Genomic DNA, 20,694 nt, shown 5'->3' with positions numbered 1-20,694 from the left:
ATTTGGCCACAGACTTTAAACTCTTCCGGGGTCTGCATAACAATCAAGCATTGGGTTAATGAATAAGCTTGGTTTAACAAACTTTTGGTTTCTTTGAGTCTGTTCCGCTAAACTCTCGCATTCAACATAAACATTCTTCCTGTAGGAGAGTGGAAACAACTCTGTCCTGTGTTTGTTAAGATGCATGTTATAGACGTTATACTGTGTGAATGAATAGACCATATTGTACCATTTTCATGTGTAAACAAATACTGTGGGGTGAGGAGTAACCTACCAGTATGCAAGCAAAAAAGAACACAGAAGGTACCTAACAGAATGGAGTCTGCAGTTAATTGCAGTTCCTTTGTGATCTTTCTTTCTAATACTGGAGGTAAATTGCTTACTTATATACTGTTTGAGCAGTATTTATCAATGGAAATCCCTAATCATTTTTTTGTCACAGTGTTAGCACTAAGACACAAATGCTGTGATAGTCAGGCTTTTCTGGTATCGTCCCCTTTTCAAAATTAGGAAGGCAGCTCATACGCAAACCAAATATGTATTGGAGGTCATTTCACATGTCAATATCTCAAATTTCTTTCAAATTCTTTTGCAGGCCTACCCTGAAATTTAAAAAGATGGGAGGGACTGTGCTAATTAGAAAATTTTGGTTTAAAGTTTTTTTGCTTAAGAGGCTCTTTGTTTAACATTATGTGTAGTATCTGTATAGCCTTAAATATACATCAAAATAGGCCTTGCTGTATCTGAAACTTCAGGTTAAAATAGATCTATCTAACTTCTTTATTACATTGACTAGAACTAGGCCTACTCACTTTTGAGTGGGCTAAATGCATACAGTTATTGAGGTAGAAAGAAACAATACAAAAAGTGGCTGGAAAATTACCAGTGATTCCATCAAAGACTCTTGATGTTTGCAGACACATTTCCATTTGTACAAGTCATGTTATATTACCTCATACAAATTTTTATTACTTTTACTATCATGCATACTTAACTCTGATATTTGTGGAGAACATTTGCTTAATTTAAAAGTTCTCCTTGGTCTGTGTGACTCATAGAAATTAAAGACAAATGCAAAATGTCTTACGCAAAATGTTTTGATACATGAGCATGTGAAAGGAATCTCCATTAAACAAACTAAAATTTTTTTTTGTTGTAGGGATGCAATGTCTTTCTTGTTGTGGTCTCGAGTTGGAGCTTTACTTGCTGTTGGAACAGCAAAAGGAAACTTACTCATATATAACCGTCAGACTTCTCGCAAGATTTCTGTTCTTGGTATGGATTGGTTTGAAACTACTCTGGCACATGTGCAAGTGGAATTTTGTTAATATACATAGTTTCCTTTTCAGTTCTCTGTATGAACATGCAGATAAAAAATGTGCTCATACTCAACTTGCAGCTTCTGGTTTGGTGTACACAGCAGAGTATTATGTAGTATACTAAGTTAAATATATATACAAATGCCGAATACTGCCTTACTGCCTCGTGGGAGACCTGTATTATCTTTCTTGCAAAGGATTTGTGTTGTTGTTCATGTTGCTAAGTTACTTTTTCTTACCTGCTTAGAGTACCTCTGGGCATAAATGCCAAGGATATAACACAGTCCCCAGAAATGTGATGCAAAGCAATGGAAGAACAGGGCCTGTGCTGTTTTGTATAAGGTCAAAAGACTTCCATCTGCGAGCAGAAGATTTTTTGAAAAATGCTCTTGCTCTGACAGGTTGTTTCACATTCTGACAGTCTGTGTTTGAGTAGCCAAACTGAGTATATTTCCATCACAGATTTTTTTTGGCTTGTGTTTGATTTGTTTTGTATCGGTTTATTTCTTTTTCAGGTAAACACACTAAGAGGATTACTTGTGGCTGCTGGAGTACTGAAAACCTCCTTGCTTTAGGTGGTGAAGACAAAATGATTACTATAAGCAATCAGGAAGGGGATACTATAAGACAGGTAGTATTTATAATGCACATTTGATTTTTAAGGTGTACATTAATACTCCTGGTTCCCAAGAAAGCTGGGACCTATGGGAGCTTGTGCCTTTTGAACCCCAGTGCTTTCAAGGACATGAAGCTTTTTTAATATATATTTTATGCTAACATGTCATGAAGATCCAAACTGAGGTCATGTTTTCTCTAATGCTTTTCTTGGTTTTGGTACTGAATGCAGTAACAACTCTGTCCTTATGTGAAATTGTACACGGCAGGAATAATGCAATTATTTATCTTCAGTATGTACTACATTAACTGTTGATTTCTCAATCTGAACTTCTTTCTTGCAGACCTCAGTCAGCTCAGATCCCAGTGACATGCAGTTCTCAGTTATGAAGACTGATGAAAGAGTGTCAACTAGGGAAAGCACAGTAAGAAGTCACTACAAAATACTTTAGTTCAAGTGGGAGTAATCTAGCAGGATAACTCCATGTGATCTGCTACCTTTTCTTCTGAGGAAATGGAGCTGACTTCTGTAGGAGAAAGTCTTGAATTTGAGTTGTGTGTTCTGAGCTTGCATTTAGATTTGTGAACCACTGTCTCACACAGGGCAATGTCCTGAAAATCTCTTCCACTGTTGATTCAGAATCAGATTCAGAATTCAGATCCATGAGATTCTTAAGGATTACTCAAATTCTTAAATCTCATCTTTTAGTGAAGATATAGGGCCTTACTTTGAAGTTATGCCATTCTTCTTATGTTAATTTTGCTTTTCATTCATTGGCAGGTAAGTGCAGTGGTTGGCAAGAGGACTCTCTTCCTTTTTAATTTGAATGATCCTGATAACCCAATTGATCTGAAATTTCAGCAGCCTTACGGCAGTATTGTAACCTACAAATGGTGAGCAGAACTTTCTTAATTAATTGTTCTAGTATTAAGAAGCTGAGTATTTTCCAAGTAGTTCTAATAAATGCTGGAAACAAAATCATCTATTCCTTGCTCAGACTGGATTTTTCTTGGATGTATTGTAGATTTTTCAGTAATTCCTTTCCAAACACAAAGTAGTCTACATTTTGTAACTGTTCTACTTGATGATTCCGTAGCTATACAAATGGTGTTTTCCAGCAGAAGCACTGTTGGTATGCTCAGCTTCAAACACTAATATGTTGCTGTCTTGACAGAAGATTAAACTGAGGGGTTTATGGGTTGTTTTCTGTTTGGATGAGTAACTGATGAAAGAGCTAGGAGTGGAGTTGTGTCCTTCAGGTAGTTTTTTGGTTTGCGAAGCTGTGCAAAGTTCTTGCAGCCTCCTTATGCTGCAATACCATTGGTAATGTTCCTGTGAAGAAGACCTAAGCTAGAAGTTTCAGATCTGTACCAAAAAAGTAGCTGTACTATTTCTCTATCTTTAAATCATTACAGCTTGTCTTTTAATGCCTGTTCAGCCAACGTGGAATTGACATTCCTTTACACTACAACCATAAGAAAACCTGAAGCTATGGGCTTCTTAGTGTATGACCATGTGTAACAAGGCATACCCGGGCTGTTTCTATTGCAATGATTTTTTTTGCAATTAAGCTAATGAGATACTGTTTGAATTCATCTTTACATGCTGTAACTATTTGTGCCTTAACCTCATTATTTCTACTTGACTATGAAAAGTAAACAGAATATTCACAAATACAGTTTGTTGCTTTGGTACTTCCACTGTGTTTGTGGTGCCCATAAGGGCACAGTGACTGGCATTATTGTTTTGCCATGACTTTGATGGGACCACGTTGGCCAGAACCTTGAAATGAAAGTTCCCATCTTCATTGAAATAAGCATACCAGAAATCTTTCCACTGGGCATCACTGCCATGTGTGCAACCTGCTGAAAATAAAGTGGCATTATAGAATGCAGGAGAGAATAAAGATGACTTACAAGTCGTCTGAGCACAAATGTGGTTCTTTGCTTTAAGGACCTGTGGTAGTTTTCCCTTAACCTATTTTATATTATACGGTTCAACATGATATATATAAATTCCCCTAATTTGTTTATTTTTCCTCTTGCTGGGAGGCATTGACAGTATGCCAGCAGTCTGAACGAAAATGCTTTTTGCATATTGCATTAATAGGTCTCTTTTCTAAATTGTTGGTTTTTTGTAACAGGTATGGTGACGGCTACATTATGATTGGTTTCTCACAAGGGTGTTTTGTAGTCATTTCTACGCACATTCGTGAAATAGGACAAGAAGTCTTTCAAGCTCATAATCATAAGGATAATCTAAGTAGCATTGCTATATCACAGTCTTTAAACAAAGCTGCGTCATGTGGAGACAATTGGTAAGTGGTAGTTTTATAGATAAAGAATAGAATTCATCTCCCAGAGCTGTAGCTACTGGGCATTCATGCTATGCTTCCTAAGGCTTCAAGGCTCCCAAAGAAGTGAGTTTAGAAAAGACAAGATGAATTGCTCTGTGGAACTGCTGCTCTGCTTAGAGTTAGGAGAAGCTATTATGGACAAAAATCTCTGCAGCTGTAATTAATATAATTAATTGTAAACAAAAAAGAAATTAACTTTAGTATAAATTACTCCTTTTGATTCATTCTTTTTCTGTTATGTTGCTTGGCTGCAAAAAAGTCCAAATTCCTTTACTAAGATTTATTGATTGAGCATAAACATCTGCTTAACAACAGGAGAAAAATTAATTTAAATCTGTACTGAGTATGTTGATAACTGATATCCTCCTCTCTGGTGTTTGGTCTTACCTGCAGTCTAGACAAAAGTTGGGAAGTGTAAGGAATTAAGGAAAAAATAATTAAATACACTGGAGTTTCTCCAGAATGTTTTGTGCATAGGATAGAATAGCTCCTTTAGCTCCTCATCTGCTAATCCCTGATTCTATGATATCTGAATTCTTCTGCAAAAGAGGAGCTGTGTCATAGTAGGAGTCAAACTGTTCTCTCTGTCCTCAGCTCTGTGTGGGACCAGCTGCTGATTTATGACAGTTGCACGTCAGGAGTGGTATAACTGTGAGCAAAACATGGTGCAACTTCAAGCACTTGAGCTACTGTACAATAAGGGTTATTTCTTTGAGTGGATTAATATACATTGAGTGACATGACACCATAAGTAACCTCTCACTCTGTCCCTTTTATATGCAGCAGGATTGAAAGTATTTTTTACATCTGTGTTTCAAGCCGTATGTGTCCATCAGTATTGTGTTTTTAAAGTAAAATGCTGTAACATATCAAAAGGGAATAACAGTCTATGTTTCCCAGCCGTGAATTCTTTCTAATTGGATTTGTGCCTTTTCCTCAAATTTTAGTTCTCTGAGCAAATATTTTTGCACTGTGGTATAGTGATACACTGTTTACAGTGATGGATAACAATGTGTTGTTTTTCAGGAAATTGAAGGCATTTTGCATTTGTGCTCTACTTTTTGCTCCATTAAGCTGTCTTGATTGAATTGGGTTTCTTCCAGTTTATGATGACTGAGATTTAGATGGGTGAGAATGACTAACTCTTTATTTTTGTTTTAGCATTAAAATCCATGATCTGACAGATATGAGAGAAATGTATGCCATAATAAACTTGGATGATGAAAACAAAGGTATGTTAACTTTCTCCATGGGGATAGAAATTTTTACTAATTAAGTAAACTGGAATTTTGACAGTGTCTCTGTTTATCGAGTGAAAGTACCGCTGTTGGAAAAACTGTGTAAATATAGAATTTTTAAAAAACTCCTGCTTTCCCAACTTGTATTTATTAGGTGACCTGTAGCAAAATGGGAGCATATTTTAGCTATTCAAAGTATAGAGAAGTACAGCTCTCAGAATATTTGATCAGTTAGTGTTGTGCAGTTTTGAATCTGTAATACAGAATATTCACATTACTGAAGTGATGCACTTAACTGGTTTCTGCGTCTTTCCATTATTTTTTTTGTGCTTTTCAGCATCTCTTGTACTAACATATGATACTTATTCTGTTTTCATCCTGATGTACAGGACTTTTGCCTGTGGCTTCCAGAACAGTGTTACAAAACTATTTTCTTGAGTAGTGAGTTTCCACCCTTATCTCCTCATGTCGTGTTTATAAATGCTTCATTTATTGTCAAGTTCCTGGTTGCCTCCAGATTTTTTATTTCTAAGAACCTTCCTTTTTAAAATTTTTTTTTAAAATGAATTTAGGATATTGTTAGCACAACACTTGCCCTGTTTTCCTTGGAATGTTGGTATTAGTCAGTTAGAATATGGTTTTTCTAATGGCATTTTCAGACATTGAAAAACAAATGCCATTTCTGTATTTAGTACTTACTAATTTGGCAATAAAGGGAATAAGATTGAATTCTGCTCAGCTGCTTCCGGTATTATGGATCACTTTGAATGTGCTGCCTGAACTGTCAGTGTTGAGAAGAGAAAGAGTGTTGATCAGTTTTGTAACAGATCTGTAATTTGGTGTAGCGGAAGGTGGATTGCACCTAGATGGCCTTTAAGGTCCCTTCCAACTCAAACAGTTCTGCGATTCTGTGAAGTCTTCACTCTCAGTAAAATGCTATATTAGGAAATTATGTGTTTGATCTGAGTGATTCTAATTAATCTTGGAATTACATTAATTTGTTATCTTTGAGTACTTTAGTACATACATTCTAGATATTAATTCCTACCATTTTCATTGTAGAGCAAAGTAAGTGTTTGTTGGTTACAGAAGTTAAAGGATTATATTTTTTTACAAAAACTTGTGGATGTTTTAGGTGTAGATCAGATGGCTTGGACAGATGATGGACAGCTGTTGGCAGTATCTACACGAAAAGGATCCCTCCATGTTTTCTTGACAAAGCTTCCAATCCTTGGAGATGCTTGCAGTACACGAATCGCATACCTCACTTCTCTTCTTGAAGTCACCATCGCAAATCATGTGGAGAGAGTATGATAACCTCTTCCTTTTAAACTTCATGTAGATATAATTAAAGTAAGTATTAAAAGTGGATGAAAATTGTATTTTGTTTTGTTTTCTTACAGGAGCTACCAGTCACGGTGTCTGTTGAAGTAGAGCCCAGTTTTGTTGCTATTGGTGTTTATCATTTGGCTGTAGGAATGAACAATCGGGCTTGGTTTTATGCACTTGGAGAGAATAGTAAGCATAAATTTAGTTATCTTAAAACTAATGCAGCACTTGGTCTTATTTTATGAATTCAGTATTGTGTTTAGCAGTTCTGGACGTTCCACGTTGTACAATAAAAACTTGAATTGCCATATGGTCCTGTTAGGATGGGATAAGATTCTTCTCAGGCTGAAGCAGTTATGGCAAGGCATTGTAAATAATAGAAATAAAACTTCTTATTTGAGGTATTGGTCATGAAATGTAGGCTGTTGCTTACTTGTTTTTTTTCACATCATCTTGTTAATCAATGAAGGACTTCAGGCTTTTGAGACATTATATATCTGTGTCTTAAAGTACTAAGTTTGGCATAGTACCTAGGAACTATGATCAGAGAGTTTAAATTCTCGGTTTGGCAGATGTTCATGTTGTATGTGTGGGATAAGGAAAAATTGGTTATGCTGTGTCCAAATTTTAGATGGTGGATTTAAAACTTTCATGTTTTTCTAAGCATCCCCTTTTTTCACTGACAGTAAATTAATTAAAACGGTAAGAATACTAGTCAGAGTTGCATAGGAAAAGAGTTTCTCTTGTACTTTCTAACCAGTTCTCTGGCTGCTAAGAAGAAAGTCTCTTTATGTGTGACTTGTCCCCTCTCTGCTTAGTTGGGAGTTTTTCACATCTGCTCACTCAGCTGCAAATTTAGATGATAAGTGAACACCTATACAAAATCAAAATATTTTTACCTTATCTTTTCTGTTTGAATCCTTTAGATGTAAAAAAGCTTAAAGATGTGGAGTACCTGGGGACAGTAGCAAGTATGTGCCTTAATTCCGATTATGCTGCTGCTCTCTTTGAGGGTAAAATCCAGTTGCATATGGTAAGAGCTCTGGCAGTTTGGATTGTTGAACTAATGAGTTGATCTAAGCTGAACAAGTTAATTAATTTAAAAAATTAAATAAAATCGAATGATCTTCAGTTAATGGGGATAAAAATTTAAAATTCTTCAGAATAGTTTTGCTGGCTAATTAAAATCTAGAGCTGAGTATCTGGAGACTTAGAAATACAACCTAGACTAGAACAGGTAAACAAAAACGTTTTCTTGTCAGCTATTTAACAAGTTTTATTTTAAAGGTCTCTGGTAATGTGACAAAAGCAGATGCTGGGTTCTTGAGGAATGCACGTGCAAGTTTTTTTTCATCTCATTCTCTTACAGTTTGATACAAGCAACACTATGATACCCTGTTGTTCACAGTGGAGTTTTTCAGTTCATTCTGTTCTTTATATTTAGATAGAAAGTGAGGGTTTGGGTGCTCAGGAAGAACGAGAAACTCGACTTTTTCCAGCAGATGATGATAAATACCAAATTTTGTGCCATGCTTTAACTAGTGACTTCCTCATATATGGTACAGATGTGAGTATTACTTCTTTTTAAAGATCTTTTTAGATGGAATATATTTCTGTCTGAATTATTTGGATTACTGCTCATGCTTTTAGAAAAACAAAAAGTGCATCTGTGATCTTTACAGTGGATTATTTTCTATACAAGGACTTTGAGAAAATACAGTCAAAATTGCATCCAGCTTCCTTTCCTGTTGAATTTATATGATGTGCTTCGGCAGGAATGGTTAAGTTTTGCTTTTACTAGTGTTTGTTGCGAAACACTGATTTTAATAGCAGAATTTAATTCTATTGCATTAGTGAGAGGGTTAGCAGTCAAAATGTCTTCCAGATACAAGAAAAAACATACCACTTGCCTTGCAAATTTGTTGATTTAGGTGGTGATGTGAAAAATGTGGACAAAAAGGTACTGATACATACCAATGTCATAGCATAAATGAAAGCCTTGACTTGCTACTGAAGCCTTTGTCCAAAGAGAATTTTTTTAATGTGTTTCTACAAGGATGGGAATTAAGGAGGGCAGAAGAAGATGAAGAAGGATGTGGACATGCTTATGTATTTTTCTGGAGATTTTTCTATGCATGAGGGTAGTTTTTTGTCCTTTTAATATTTTCTGGCACTGAGAATACAGAACATGTTTGGCACTGTAGTATTGTGCTCTTTGTGGTATCGACTGGTGTATTGACCTTCCAGAGGAGAGGCAGAACCACTATCTCTGGTTTTATCACTGGTTTAATAACATGAGTGGTTTTGTAGCAGATGAGGTCTTTCCCACCTCTGCAGTACCTAAACTGGTGCTGATAAATTTGAAGTACTAAATTTGCAACCAATTTGATGTGTGCAAATTCTACCATTGATGTCAAAAGCCCCATTTTTTAAAATATAGCTTTAATCACAAATTAGTTTGATTGTTTTTATTCCCTGAGTTAGGTACCTCTCTTTTTAAGAATGTGTGGTTCTTCTTTGGAAGCAAATTTTACAGCTTTTTTTTTAAGGTTCAGCTTCTCTCAGCAATGAGACAGGCATTTAATTTGTTTAGAGAACTGCACAGTAAACACTTGTCTCCCCAAAGCAGAGGGAGATAAATATCAAAACTAACAGAAAACCCCTCAAACCTCCCAAATCTTTTCTTTGTCCCCCAGAAATTTTTCCTGTCTTACCCAAAACAGGGTGTGAGAAGGAAGCAAAAAAACCCACTTGGAAGTACTTTTTTTGAACACTCAGTACTCTAAGATGGAAGACACTACAGCCAAGTTATTTTTCTGCTCGCCGCTACTGATGTAATTATTAACATTTTCTATTATTTCTCATTAGACTGGAGTTATTCGTTATTTCTACATTGAAGACTGGCAATACGTGAATGAATACCGGCATCCTGTCAGCGTGAGAAAGGTTTTTCCAGATCCCAATGGAACCAGAATGGCTTTCATAGATGACAAAAGTGATGGCTTTGTCTATTGTCCAGTAAGTTAGTGTGGGATATCAATACAATATATTTACAAGTAGGCTTTTCAACTATATAGTGTTTTTAATAAAAAATGAAGAAGATTTTGTCACTCCAGCTTGTATGCTGATAGAAGAAATGGGCAAGGAGGCTTGAAGATAACTTAATGGTAATGTAAGGAAGTAAAATCTGTCATACTAGATCAAGACAATTTCATTATAGTAAGTTCCTCATCGGTAATTTTCAAAAATGTATGTACTTGTGTATTTAAATACAGATAATCTAGCCAGTTTCACTGCCCCTCACCATACCTTTTTTTTAAAGAATAGTAAATATAATTTATATAATGTGTATTTTCTCCACTTCAAATTTAAACTCGTGTTATTCAGAATCACCACTTATAAGAAAACTCTTTCTTAAAACAATTTTTCTATTTCTGGACTACTTACATTATTTTAAAATTTTTAATCACAACTGGGATGAATATTTTGTTTCTTGCCTTAGTCACTTGGTAATAATTTTACTTTTGCATTATATGTAGGTAAATGATAGAGTGTATGAGATTCCAGACTTCTCACCAACCATTAAAGGAATCCTGTGGGAAGACTGGCCAATGGATAAAGGTGTTTTTGTTGCTTTTGATGATGATAAAGTGTACACTTATGTTTTTCATAAGGATGCCATTCAAGGTACCATAAGCTCTTTAAAAAGGTTATTCACTATTTTAGTTAATAAAGTAAAACATGTTCTGAATCTTCATTTGTCTTAAATAAAATGCATATAAATATAAATAGTACTATAGATGATTTCAAGTGCAACTGATGAATAGAGAACTAATTACTTTGTAGGTTTCTCTGTAAGGCTTCAAGGCATTTTGGTCTCAACAACTCCATAAGCTTCTTGCTATTAATAATATTTCATTTGAAAGTTACACATTGTGCTTCAATTCTATGTTGAAGCATTCATGAGAAAAATCTCAGGATCAGGGTGACAAAACTTGCATCAGAGTCACAAAACTTGTATTCACTTAAAATGTTAAAGTTGTAAACATAGCCATTTCTATATTTGCGACAGAGAAATGTTGAAACTTACCTGCAAACATTTGGAAAAGGACCTTACTGGTTTAGAAGCTTTAAATTCTGTATATTTACTTTACTGAAAGATATGTGCTTGTATAGTTGCTGTTGATTGCCAGAATTACAGACCTTGAATTAGTGCCCAAATATACATGGTTTCAGCTGCTTGTTATACTTTTTACCATGTAGGGATTTTTACAAGATGTCTTTTTTCTTCCTGATCTTTGAATCTAGGATCAAGGATTATTTTGGCAGGTGGTACAGAAGTCCCCTATTCCCATAAGCCTTTGTTGTTGTATAATGGAGAATTAACTTGTCAGACTCCAAGTGGGAAAACAAACAACATCTATTTAAGTACTCACAGTTTCCTTGGCAATTTGAAAGACTTTGGACCTGATGTGCTGAGACAAATGCTTACTCAGACTCTAATGTTGAAAAGGTACATCTGCATTTTAATTATATTGTGTAAATTGTTTTCTGTGCTTATAGTTCAATACAGCATATCCTGGTGATTTTAAAGTGTCCTGCTGAATATTGATAAATTAGATTGATCCGTAAGTTCACGTAGCTCTCCAGGCAGACCAAACAAAATAAGTGACCCAGTGGTGATTCGGGCTTTTTTCAGTTTTGAGTAAAAGCCTAAAGTAATTTTTTTCAAGACTTATTCAGGGTTTTGTGACAGTGGCTCCTCCAAAACTGGCTGAAAATGCTTCTAGTGTACTCTCCTCCCACTGTAATGAAGCAATACAAAATCACTATAATGGAAAGAATGCCAGAGTAGGGAAAGCAGATGGTTTCCTGAAAAAGTGTGGTAGAAATAGAAGAAATAGAAATGTAAGGTACTCATTTGTATTTTTACTTTCTTCCTGATACATCACTCCCTCCGTGGCTTAGAAGTAAATGTTTTTTATGTTTTCTCTAACAGAGAGGGGAAAAAATTGAGGGGGAGTTTTGGGTATGAGTAATATCTAAAGTTAAAATAGTTGTCAGTGAGTTTTACCTTCTGTAGGTTTTCTGAAGCATGGGAGGTCTGCAGCCTTCTGAATGACCAGTCTTGTTGGAATGAGCTGGCCAAAGCTTGCTTACATCATATGGAGGTGGATTTTGCAATACGTGTTTTTCGAACATCTGGTAATGCTGGGATGGTGATGTCACTAGAGCAGATAAAGGTAAAATGTAAAGTCTTACACAGGAAATATGATAAATTAATTTTTCTTTAAGAATGCTAAATTCTTATTTTGGGAGGGGGTGGGCAGGGTAAGAGGTTGTTTTTGTTCAAGCAGAAGTTGAGTTGCTTTCAAGGGATATAGAGGATAAAGTGTCCAAACTACAGACTTCTTGACTGTTTTTTTCTTGAAGTGGTTGCAGTCTCTACTGGACTGCACAGTATGTCTTTCTGCATGTGTTTGAAAACAGCAGAATATATTCATGTCTCAGATCTTGGGAGGGTCTTATTTCCTTTTTTTTATTTTTGAGAAAATGTTGAAGACTGATATTAAGAAAAAATCCAAAACAAAACGTGATTGCATTTATACATCTAGAAGTTAAATAGTACCTTAAAATTATGCTTCTGCAAATTGCTGATTTTAGACAGCATTAGTGGCCTGTAAGGGCTTTTTCTGGTTTGTAGAATCCAATACACATCATTGAAAAATGTAAGGATATTTTGGTTTACTATTTTTATTTTGCTTACTAGATTATGTTATTTGTACAGTATTTATTTTCTTTTGGACTACTTCTACACCTATGATGTCTTTCTACAGGGAATAGAAGACCACAACCTTCTAGCAGGACATCTTGCAATGTTTACTAGTGATTTTAATCTGGCTCAGGATTTGTATCTGGCATCCTCCTGTCCTATTGCTGCTCTTGAGGTATTAATTTGTGTATATTTTCTGTTGTTTCGTTTTCAGATTAATGTTGGAATATTTTACCTTCTGGTAATTTTGCCCTTTTATGATTTTGATCTTGCCGTTGTGTGACTAGAATCACAGACTATCCTGAATTGGAAGAGAACCACAAGGGTCATTAAGCCCAACTCCTGGCCCTGCACAGGACAACCCCAAGAGTCACACCGTGTGCCTGAGAGCACTATCCAAATGCTTCTGGAACTCTGTCAGGCCTGGTGCTGTGACCACTTCCCTGAGAGCCTGTTGTATTGCCCAACCATGCTTCCGGGTGAAGAACCTTTTCCTAAATTATATCCAACATAAAACTGCCCTGACACCACTTAAAGCCATTCTCTCAGGTCCTGTCTTTGGGCACCACAGTGAAGAGATCAGTGTCTGCCCCTCCTCCTCTTTCCCTCACAAGGGGGTTGTAACTGCAACGAGGTCTCCCCTCAGTGTCCTCTTCTTCAGGCTGAACAGACCCAAGTGCCCTCAGCCACTCCTCATACAGCTTCCCCTCAAGGCCCTTCACCATCTTTGTTGCCCTCCTTTGGACACTCTCTAATAACTTTAGATCCTTCTTATATACTGTGGTGCCTAAAACTGCACACAATATCCAAGGCAAGGCTGTACCAGCACAGAGCAGAGCAGGACAGTCCCCTCCGTTGACTGGCTGGTGATGCTGTGCCTGATGCCCCCCAGGACATGGTTGGCCCTCCTGGCTGCCAGGGCACTGCTGACTCAAATTCAACTTTTGTTGACCAGGACCCCCAGATCCCTTTCTGTGGCACTGCTTTCCAGTGTCTCATTCCCCAGTCTGTCTGTACATCCAGGGTTGCTCTGTCCCAGGTGCAGAGTCCAGCACTTTCCTTTGTTAAACTTCATACAGTTGGTGAGTGCCCAGCCCTCTAATCTGTTGAGGTCTCTCTGCAGGGCCTCCCTGCCTTTGAGGGAGTCAAGAGCTCCTTCCAATTTAGTATCATCAGTAAACTTATACCTTCGGGTCCTGTGACCTAGTCATTAGTGAAGATGTTGAAGAGATGTTGAAGGGCTGAAAATGGAGCCCTGTGGAACCCTACTAGTGACAGGTCTCCAGTATGATATCACCCCATTCACTATAACCCTTTGTGCCTGACCTTTGAGCCAGTTGCTGACCCATCCCGTGATGTGTTTATCCAGCTGTGTGGTAAACATTTTGTCCAGAAGGATACTTTAAGAGACAGTATGGAAAGCTTTACTGAAATCCAAAGGGATTACATCAGCTGGCTTCCCTTGATCAGCTGGGTGGGTTACCTTATAATAAAAGGAAATTAGGTTTGTCAAGCAGGACATTGCTCTCATGAAGTTGTGCTGGCTGTGACCAATGATTGCATTGTCCTTCAAGTGTTTTTCAGTAACTCTCAGAATAATCTTCTCCATAATTTTACCAGGCACTGAAATTAGACTGACAGGCCTGTCATTTCCAGGGTCATTCTAACAGACCTTCTTTCAGGGTGAATGTCTCTCAAATTGTCTGAATCTTTCTAGAATATTAACTCAATATTTGTGTTTAGAATAATTTCAAGTTCAGGATAGAATTCCAAATTTGATATTTGCATCAGAAAATGTTACTGTTCTTTGTTAATAGATGCGAAAAGACTTGCAGCACTGGGACAGAGCACTTCAGCTGGCTAAGCGTCTGGCCCCGGACCAAATCCCTTTCATATCAAAGGAATATGCAGTCCAGCTCGAATTCATGTAAGTTCTCCTGTAAGGTTGTAGTATAAGAATATTAAACCAATACTCATGCTCGATAGAAGAACACAGGATTGAGGTACTTCAGATGACTGCGTTGCTGAGAGAGGATTCAGTGAGGTCTTGCAGCTGTAGTATGAGGAAGAGTTTTGCAAGGAATCCTTTGTGCTAGAGACATGTTAGCAAATCATAGTTCCTTTTCACTAATTTCAATGTATGTATGTTCTTTGCAACTGGTAGGTCCCAACATATAATATCATCTACTAAATAAATACTTCATTGCAGGCCGTGCTTGGAAAATAGAGAAAGTCCAAATCATTTAGCACTTATTATGCTGGATGAAAGCCATGCCTTTTGCCTGTATTTCTTTAAATATCTGTTAGCCTTCATTTTCTTAAATCATTTAGGTAGAGGTGTGTCAAATTTCAAGGCTGCCAATCCCTGAAAGACAGAAGGTATTAGCCATCTGACATGATTTTAAAGTCTGTTTTAGATAAACAGATAAAACCTGGTCTGTTTAGTGCCTGAGTCAGGAGGAAAAACTTACCTACTAATAGTTTGTAGACGACTCCCTCCCCCTGGCAGTACACCTGGCATTGAGAGAGGACACTTGCTGGTCACAGAAAGGAAGGAATGGATGCAGTTGAATCAATGCAACCATCTGGAACTTGAGTTCTGAATATACTTGAGGAAAAAAAATTGCCTTTGATTTTGTGTTGCAAAAATTATAAATAATTTCAAAGATTAGCTTCATTTATCTTCCAGAAAAATGTGGAGTCGAGCTGAGAATACTGAGATGTATTTTGCAGATAGATTCTTTGCCTTTCAAGGGAGATTTATTGGTCTCTGTACAACAGAATTGAGAGATGGAAGTGCCTCTTTGACTAAGATTTGATAAAGTCCATAGGAAGTGCCATGGCATTCTGTGCAACTGTCCACCTCTTGCATACCTCACAACCTTCTATGCAGTCGTTATGTCTAAATCAAGACAGATACATGCATAACCTGTGTGGTAGGAAGGCAGCCATCTCTTCCTATTAAAAATATTTGTCTGTATAACTTCCAGTTTTCTTTCAGGGGTGATTATGTTAATGCTCTGGCACATTATGAGAAGGGAATCACTGGAAACAATAAGGTAATTCCTTTTTAGTAATGATAGCATTGTACTGTCATGATATACATTAAGTTATCATGTTTCAGACTCATTCAAATTCCAGTTTTTAATTCAGCTCTAAATTAAATGCTGTTAAATCTGTAATGTTTTGTTAGTTTGTTTCAATGCTTGATTACTGTCGCTTTTGTGACCTCGGTTTTCTAATGTGTAATCTATAGTTACTGCTTTTCATTTGATTGCCAGTACCAGGAACACGATGAAGTTTGCCTTGCTGGAGTGGCTCAAATGTCCATTCGAATGGGAGATATCCGTCGAGGGGTAAACCAGGCCATTAAACATCCCAGCAGGGTATTAAAAAGAGACTGTGGAGCTATTCTGGAGAATATGAAGGTACTCAAAAGAGTTAATAAAAGTTAAGGCTGAATATGTGACTTCATTAGGTTATTTATTTATTCATGATCTTAACTGAGAAATTATATTTTAATGATTTCCAATATTGTAGCAATTTTCAGAAGCTGCTCAGCTGTATGAAAAGGGACAATATTATGACAAGGCAGCATCAGTATACATCCGGTGTAAAAACTGGTAAGTACAGGTTTCAGGGAAATGTTATATTTCAGAGGATTTGCTGGGGTTCCCTTTGGAAAAGATTGATTCTCTGAATAGCACAAATGCCTCATTAACTATGGTTCATTGATTGCATTGTTTCAAATCCAAGCTTAAAGGTTCTCTCAGAAATTTATGTTGTTTTAATATAGTCTTACTGTCAATGTGAGATAATTATTTTTCTTTTTTTGTGTGTTATGTTTCAAGTTTCCTCCCGTTTCAAGTCCTTTGTGGGTGTATGCACATGCGCACATCCACACTGAATTTAGTAACCATATTTGTGTAGTTACTGTTTAATTAATTATATTTCTTAGTTTTATAACATGCATAGCTGAGGCTGAATATTTGGACAGTTGGAAATGATTCAAGAGTAGCCAGTATCATAATTTTTTTTTTATAAGTTAATTTGAGTATTGTGAAGTAGCCATTGGAAAAGTCAAGTTTTCTGGGAGATTTAAGGGCTCAGTTCTGGCCTAATTATGTTTTAAGGATTCCTCACATTAAGAACTGATTAGAGAGTTCAGTAAGACCTCTCCTCTTTCATATGAGTGAAAGATTAGGTTGGAATATTATGTCCATTTATTTGAAAAATGAAAATTTTATTCCATCAAAGAATTGTCAGTGGCATCAAAATGAGCCAGGAGAACACATGGTTAAGGAGAGTAGCTTGCATTTAATGATAACCTTGATTTGGGAAGAGGGAGGTAGGAGCTTTGTTTACTCTAGCAGGGGGAGGTTCAGTTTGAAGAGTGCCCATCTTTTAGTCAGAGAGGTGAGATTTAAGGTCAGCCTCTCTGGAGTCTCTCATATCCTTTGTCCTGAAAGGCCCGCTGCTTAGTTTGCTGGCTTTTATAGATCTTTCAGGTTACAGTTTTAATACTGTGCTTCTTCTATGGGTTAATGAAAGAACACCTGAGGTAAAAATCCTTGGTCTGCCACTTCTTACGCTTCTACATCTCAGACTTAAAAAAAGAGAAGAGACTGTCTTCAATCCTGTATGCTCATAAAGCAGTCTGTAATTTCCAGTTCTTATAAAGTGCAACTTTTTGAAAATATTAAAATTACTTCAAAGCTTATCCGTTATGTTCAGTTTCTTCTCTCAGATTCCTTTTCAGTGTTGATATAAATATGACAGTTTTACTGGAGAAAATTTGAAACCAGATATATTTATTAAATAGCTAATGTCTTTCTAGGGCAAAGGTTGGTGAACTCCTTCCTCATGTTTCATCTCCAAAAATTCACCTACAATATGCAAAGGCCAAGGAAGCAGATGGCAGGTACTTTTGAATGCTCTTTTTTAATATAAAACATGTTATTGCTGTTGTTGTTATTGTTACACATTAGCATTTTTGTAAAATAAATTAAAACACATACTGAAACTTTTGCATAAAATAGCCTTGTGAAAACAGTTTCTAAAATATGTAAACTTAAGTGTACACTTAGTGTATTAAAGATTTGAAACATAATCTAAGGACATTCTGCTGGTATCAAAGATGTGTTTCTAATTAATTTTTTTCCTATCTAAACATGAATATCTTTTTAAGAAAAATCATCAAAGGTTTTAAAGTACTGAACATGATGCAATATTCCAATTAGCAGAGTATTCAAGTTCAGTTTGTGTCTAACAACTCTGTAGATGTGATTTTAAAGGTCATTCAAAGGGAAAATAATCACGAAAGAGATCTTTTCATTCTAGAATCAAATTACTGGTACATCTTAATGGCTGCACGTGCATAATGTTGAATAATATGAAGTTATTAGCTGAAGTTAAAGCCCCAGATAGGTTATATTTAATCACAGAATGTAGTTCCTTCTAGTCTTTACCTGTAAGTAAACATGCTTCAGAGTAATGATACTTTAAAATATGAAACAGCACCAGAGTTTAATGTTTGCATTGATGAGACTAGAAAATACTGTTTGTGTCAATTGCATAGTGAGAGAATGAGAAATTTCTTATCTTGTCTACAGAACCAAAATAAGGTCTTATTTTTAAAATTATACATCTAGGTATCTTGTTTGGGTTTTTTTGTTCTCTCCCTCCCAAGTGATTTCATATGGAACAGATGAACTGTTTTTAATATATAGCAAAAGGGATGCTGGCAGAGTAGGTCAAAAATAGTATTGTAGTAAGACATTTTTCTGTTGCCTCTGCTTTTCATTCTCCTAAGAGAAAATTAAATAGATACCAAAAAACCCATAGTAAATGCAGAGCAATGCATTTACGTGCAAACTGAATGGAAGGTGTCACAGAGTAATGTCACAGAAATAAAATACTTTATGTTTCCTTCACACCATATTATAAGGAGTTATTTACAAAGTTAGAAAAACTGATGTGGAACCATTATTTTGCAGGTACACGGAAGCTGTGATAGCTTATGAACATGCCAAACAGTGGGATAGTGTAATTCGACTGTATTTGGATCACCTAAATAATCCTGAAAAGGCTGTTAATATTGTAAGAGAAACACAGTCTCTTGAAGGAGCAAAGATGGTGGCCAGGTAACAATCATGTTATGCTCATTAAAAAGAAGTCTTTTATCTATTGGGAGTTTATGAGGCTTGCTAACATATTAGACTCTGGTTATTGCTACTTGGCCACTGACTGTATAATTCAGTTCATTCATCATCTCTAAGATTTGGACAATTAAACAGGTACTGATTTTTTGTTGTTGTTGTTTACTTTCTGATTAAAATTATATTAACATGAAGTAATAAGTTTAGACAATAATAAAAAATTGCCATGCTGGATTATTTTTACTAAGTTAATTTTAGGAACCTAGTTGAAGCAATTCAAGATAGAAAATGGATTAGAAGTGTTTTGTATTTGTATGTATGTTGTGTATTATATTCCTGAAACATTTGGTGTATTCATTAAGCTTCATTAAGTACTAAGGCATTAATTTTTCATTCTGATTAGATTCTTTCTGCAGCTTGGTGACTATGGTTCTGCCATCCAGTTCCTGGTTATGTCCAAGTGTAATAATGAAGCTTTCACATTAGCTCAGCAACACAACAAGATGGAGATTTATGCTGATATCATCAGTGAGTATTCCAGGTTCAAAGTTTGCTTGCATTATGTTTTGCTGTTCTTTTAGTTGATTTCAACCAATTTGAAATCATAACACAATGGGTGTGAAGTTTTGTTTCCCATTTCCAGTCATTGCGGCCAGATTTGCCAATGTGTGTAATTCAGGCCTACAAGCCAGACTCTGCTTTCAGCTTAGATATCTCCCTTGGTCTTCAGTCTGGGTTGTTTTCAAATCTTGCCTGTCCTACAGCTTTTTTTTGCTTATCCATAGAGATAAAACATTTGTCTAGACTATTTTCTTGTGCCCATTGAGGAATCCCTTTCTTTGACCTTGATACAAAATGGAGCATTTCACTGGTATGGTTCTTGATTTTTGTTCCCTTTTCCTTTTCTCGTGGTTCCAACTCTTTTCTTCCATGTCACTTTTTTCCTTTTTTTCTCTTTAAGACCCTTTGTGGCCTCCTCTTATCTCAGTGAGAGATGGAAAGGAGACCTTACTGAAAAGCTGACTTTTATCTTGGGCTATCAAGCCAATCAGAGTCCAGCTTGTCAATTTGCACTCAATTTTATAGTTTTCTTCTGTGTGAGGCACCTTTGAAGAGTGCCTTATCAGCTCCACATATTTATCTCCCAAATTCTCATATTTTCAATTAATCTCTTCCTTTAGAAAATGATTTCTTGTTATGAAGGTTATAAAAACTTGGCAACAGTTAGCTTGGAGATGTATGGTTGCAGATGCTTGTCGAGGTGGCCACAATTGTTCTACTGTTCCTTATGCTTTTATCCAAAATAGGATGTCTCAAACTTAAGTGGGTGGAAAAAGGGTTTAAAACCAACTGGAGTTGTGGCTGTCTTTGTTTTACATGTGTACAGCAAAATGGAGTCTTGTTTAGAAGACTTAAGTACTATTCTCTGCTACCACATGGTTGCATTAGCCCCGATAGCCTTGCTTTGTACAATACAAGTATGCTTCCATATTCTTAAACTGTGAATGCAATTCAGGTGATAATCTCATAATCACTTGCCCTGCTTTATTGTTGCCAAGACATAATGGAAAAATTCATTATTAGATCATGTAATGACATTTCACTATGATTTTTTAGAACAGAATGTAGTGACAGGATGAGGGGGAATGGTTTTAAACTAAATTAGGAGAGTAGATTTAGATTAGATATTAGGAAAAATTTCTTTACTGTGAGGGTGGTGAGGCACTGGAAAAGGTTGCCCAGAGAAGTTGTCCCATCCCTGGGTGTGTTCCAAGGCCAGGTTGGATGGAACTCTGAGCAAGCTAGCCTAGTGAAAGAAGGGCTTGGAACTAAATGATCTTTAAGATCCCTTCAAACCCAAATCATTCTATAATTCTGTGAAAAACAGAAATCCCATTGTGGTGT

The 20,694-nt window shown here is 36.3% G+C and overlaps 1 protein-coding gene across 2 annotated transcripts in view; it reads left to right on the top strand.

Moving 5' to 3' along the window:
* Positions 1-1,893: 1,893 nt before the first annotated feature.
* WDR19 (WD repeat domain 19) overlaps positions 1,894-20,694 on the top strand; it is a gene marked incomplete at its 5' end in the record, with an annotated part of 34,983 nt that continues 16,182 nt past the window's right edge. Inside the window, 21 exons of one of the 2 annotated variants that reach the window (XM_082282459.1) lie at positions 1,894-1,950; positions 2,279-2,359; positions 2,716-2,828; positions 4,079-4,252; positions 5,453-5,523; positions 6,665-6,837; positions 6,933-7,047; positions 7,785-7,891; positions 8,303-8,425; positions 9,727-9,876; positions 10,398-10,545; positions 11,167-11,371; positions 11,942-12,101; positions 12,696-12,806; positions 14,449-14,558; positions 15,633-15,690; positions 15,919-16,059; positions 16,172-16,254; positions 17,469-17,552; positions 18,628-18,774; positions 19,193-19,317. In XM_082282459.1, coding sequence (XP_082138585.1) covers positions 1,909-1,950; positions 2,279-2,359; positions 2,716-2,828; positions 4,079-4,252; positions 5,453-5,523; positions 6,665-6,837; positions 6,933-7,047; positions 7,785-7,891; positions 8,303-8,425; positions 9,727-9,876; positions 10,398-10,545; positions 11,167-11,371; positions 11,942-12,101; positions 12,696-12,806; positions 14,449-14,558; positions 15,633-15,690; positions 15,919-16,059; positions 16,172-16,254; positions 17,469-17,552; positions 18,628-18,774; positions 19,193-19,317 — 2,521 coding nt within the window. The remainder of the gene's footprint in view (positions 1,951-2,278; positions 2,360-2,715; positions 2,829-4,078; positions 4,253-5,452; positions 5,524-6,664; positions 6,838-6,932; positions 7,048-7,784; positions 7,892-8,302; positions 8,426-9,726; positions 9,877-10,397; positions 10,546-11,166; positions 11,372-11,941; positions 12,102-12,695; positions 12,807-14,448; positions 14,559-15,632; positions 15,691-15,918; positions 16,060-16,171; positions 16,255-17,468; positions 17,553-18,627; positions 18,775-19,192; positions 19,318-20,694) is intronic. The other variant, XM_082282458.1, reaches the window with a different exon arrangement.

This window comes from Coloeus monedula (assembly GCF_965178545.1).
Source record: "Coloeus monedula genome assembly, chromosome: 5".
Taxonomy (NCBI): Eukaryota; Metazoa; Chordata; class Aves; order Passeriformes; family Corvidae; genus Coloeus; species Coloeus monedula.
Note: the sequence above shows the minus strand (reverse complement) of the source record. Positions and strands in the feature narration are given on the sequence as shown.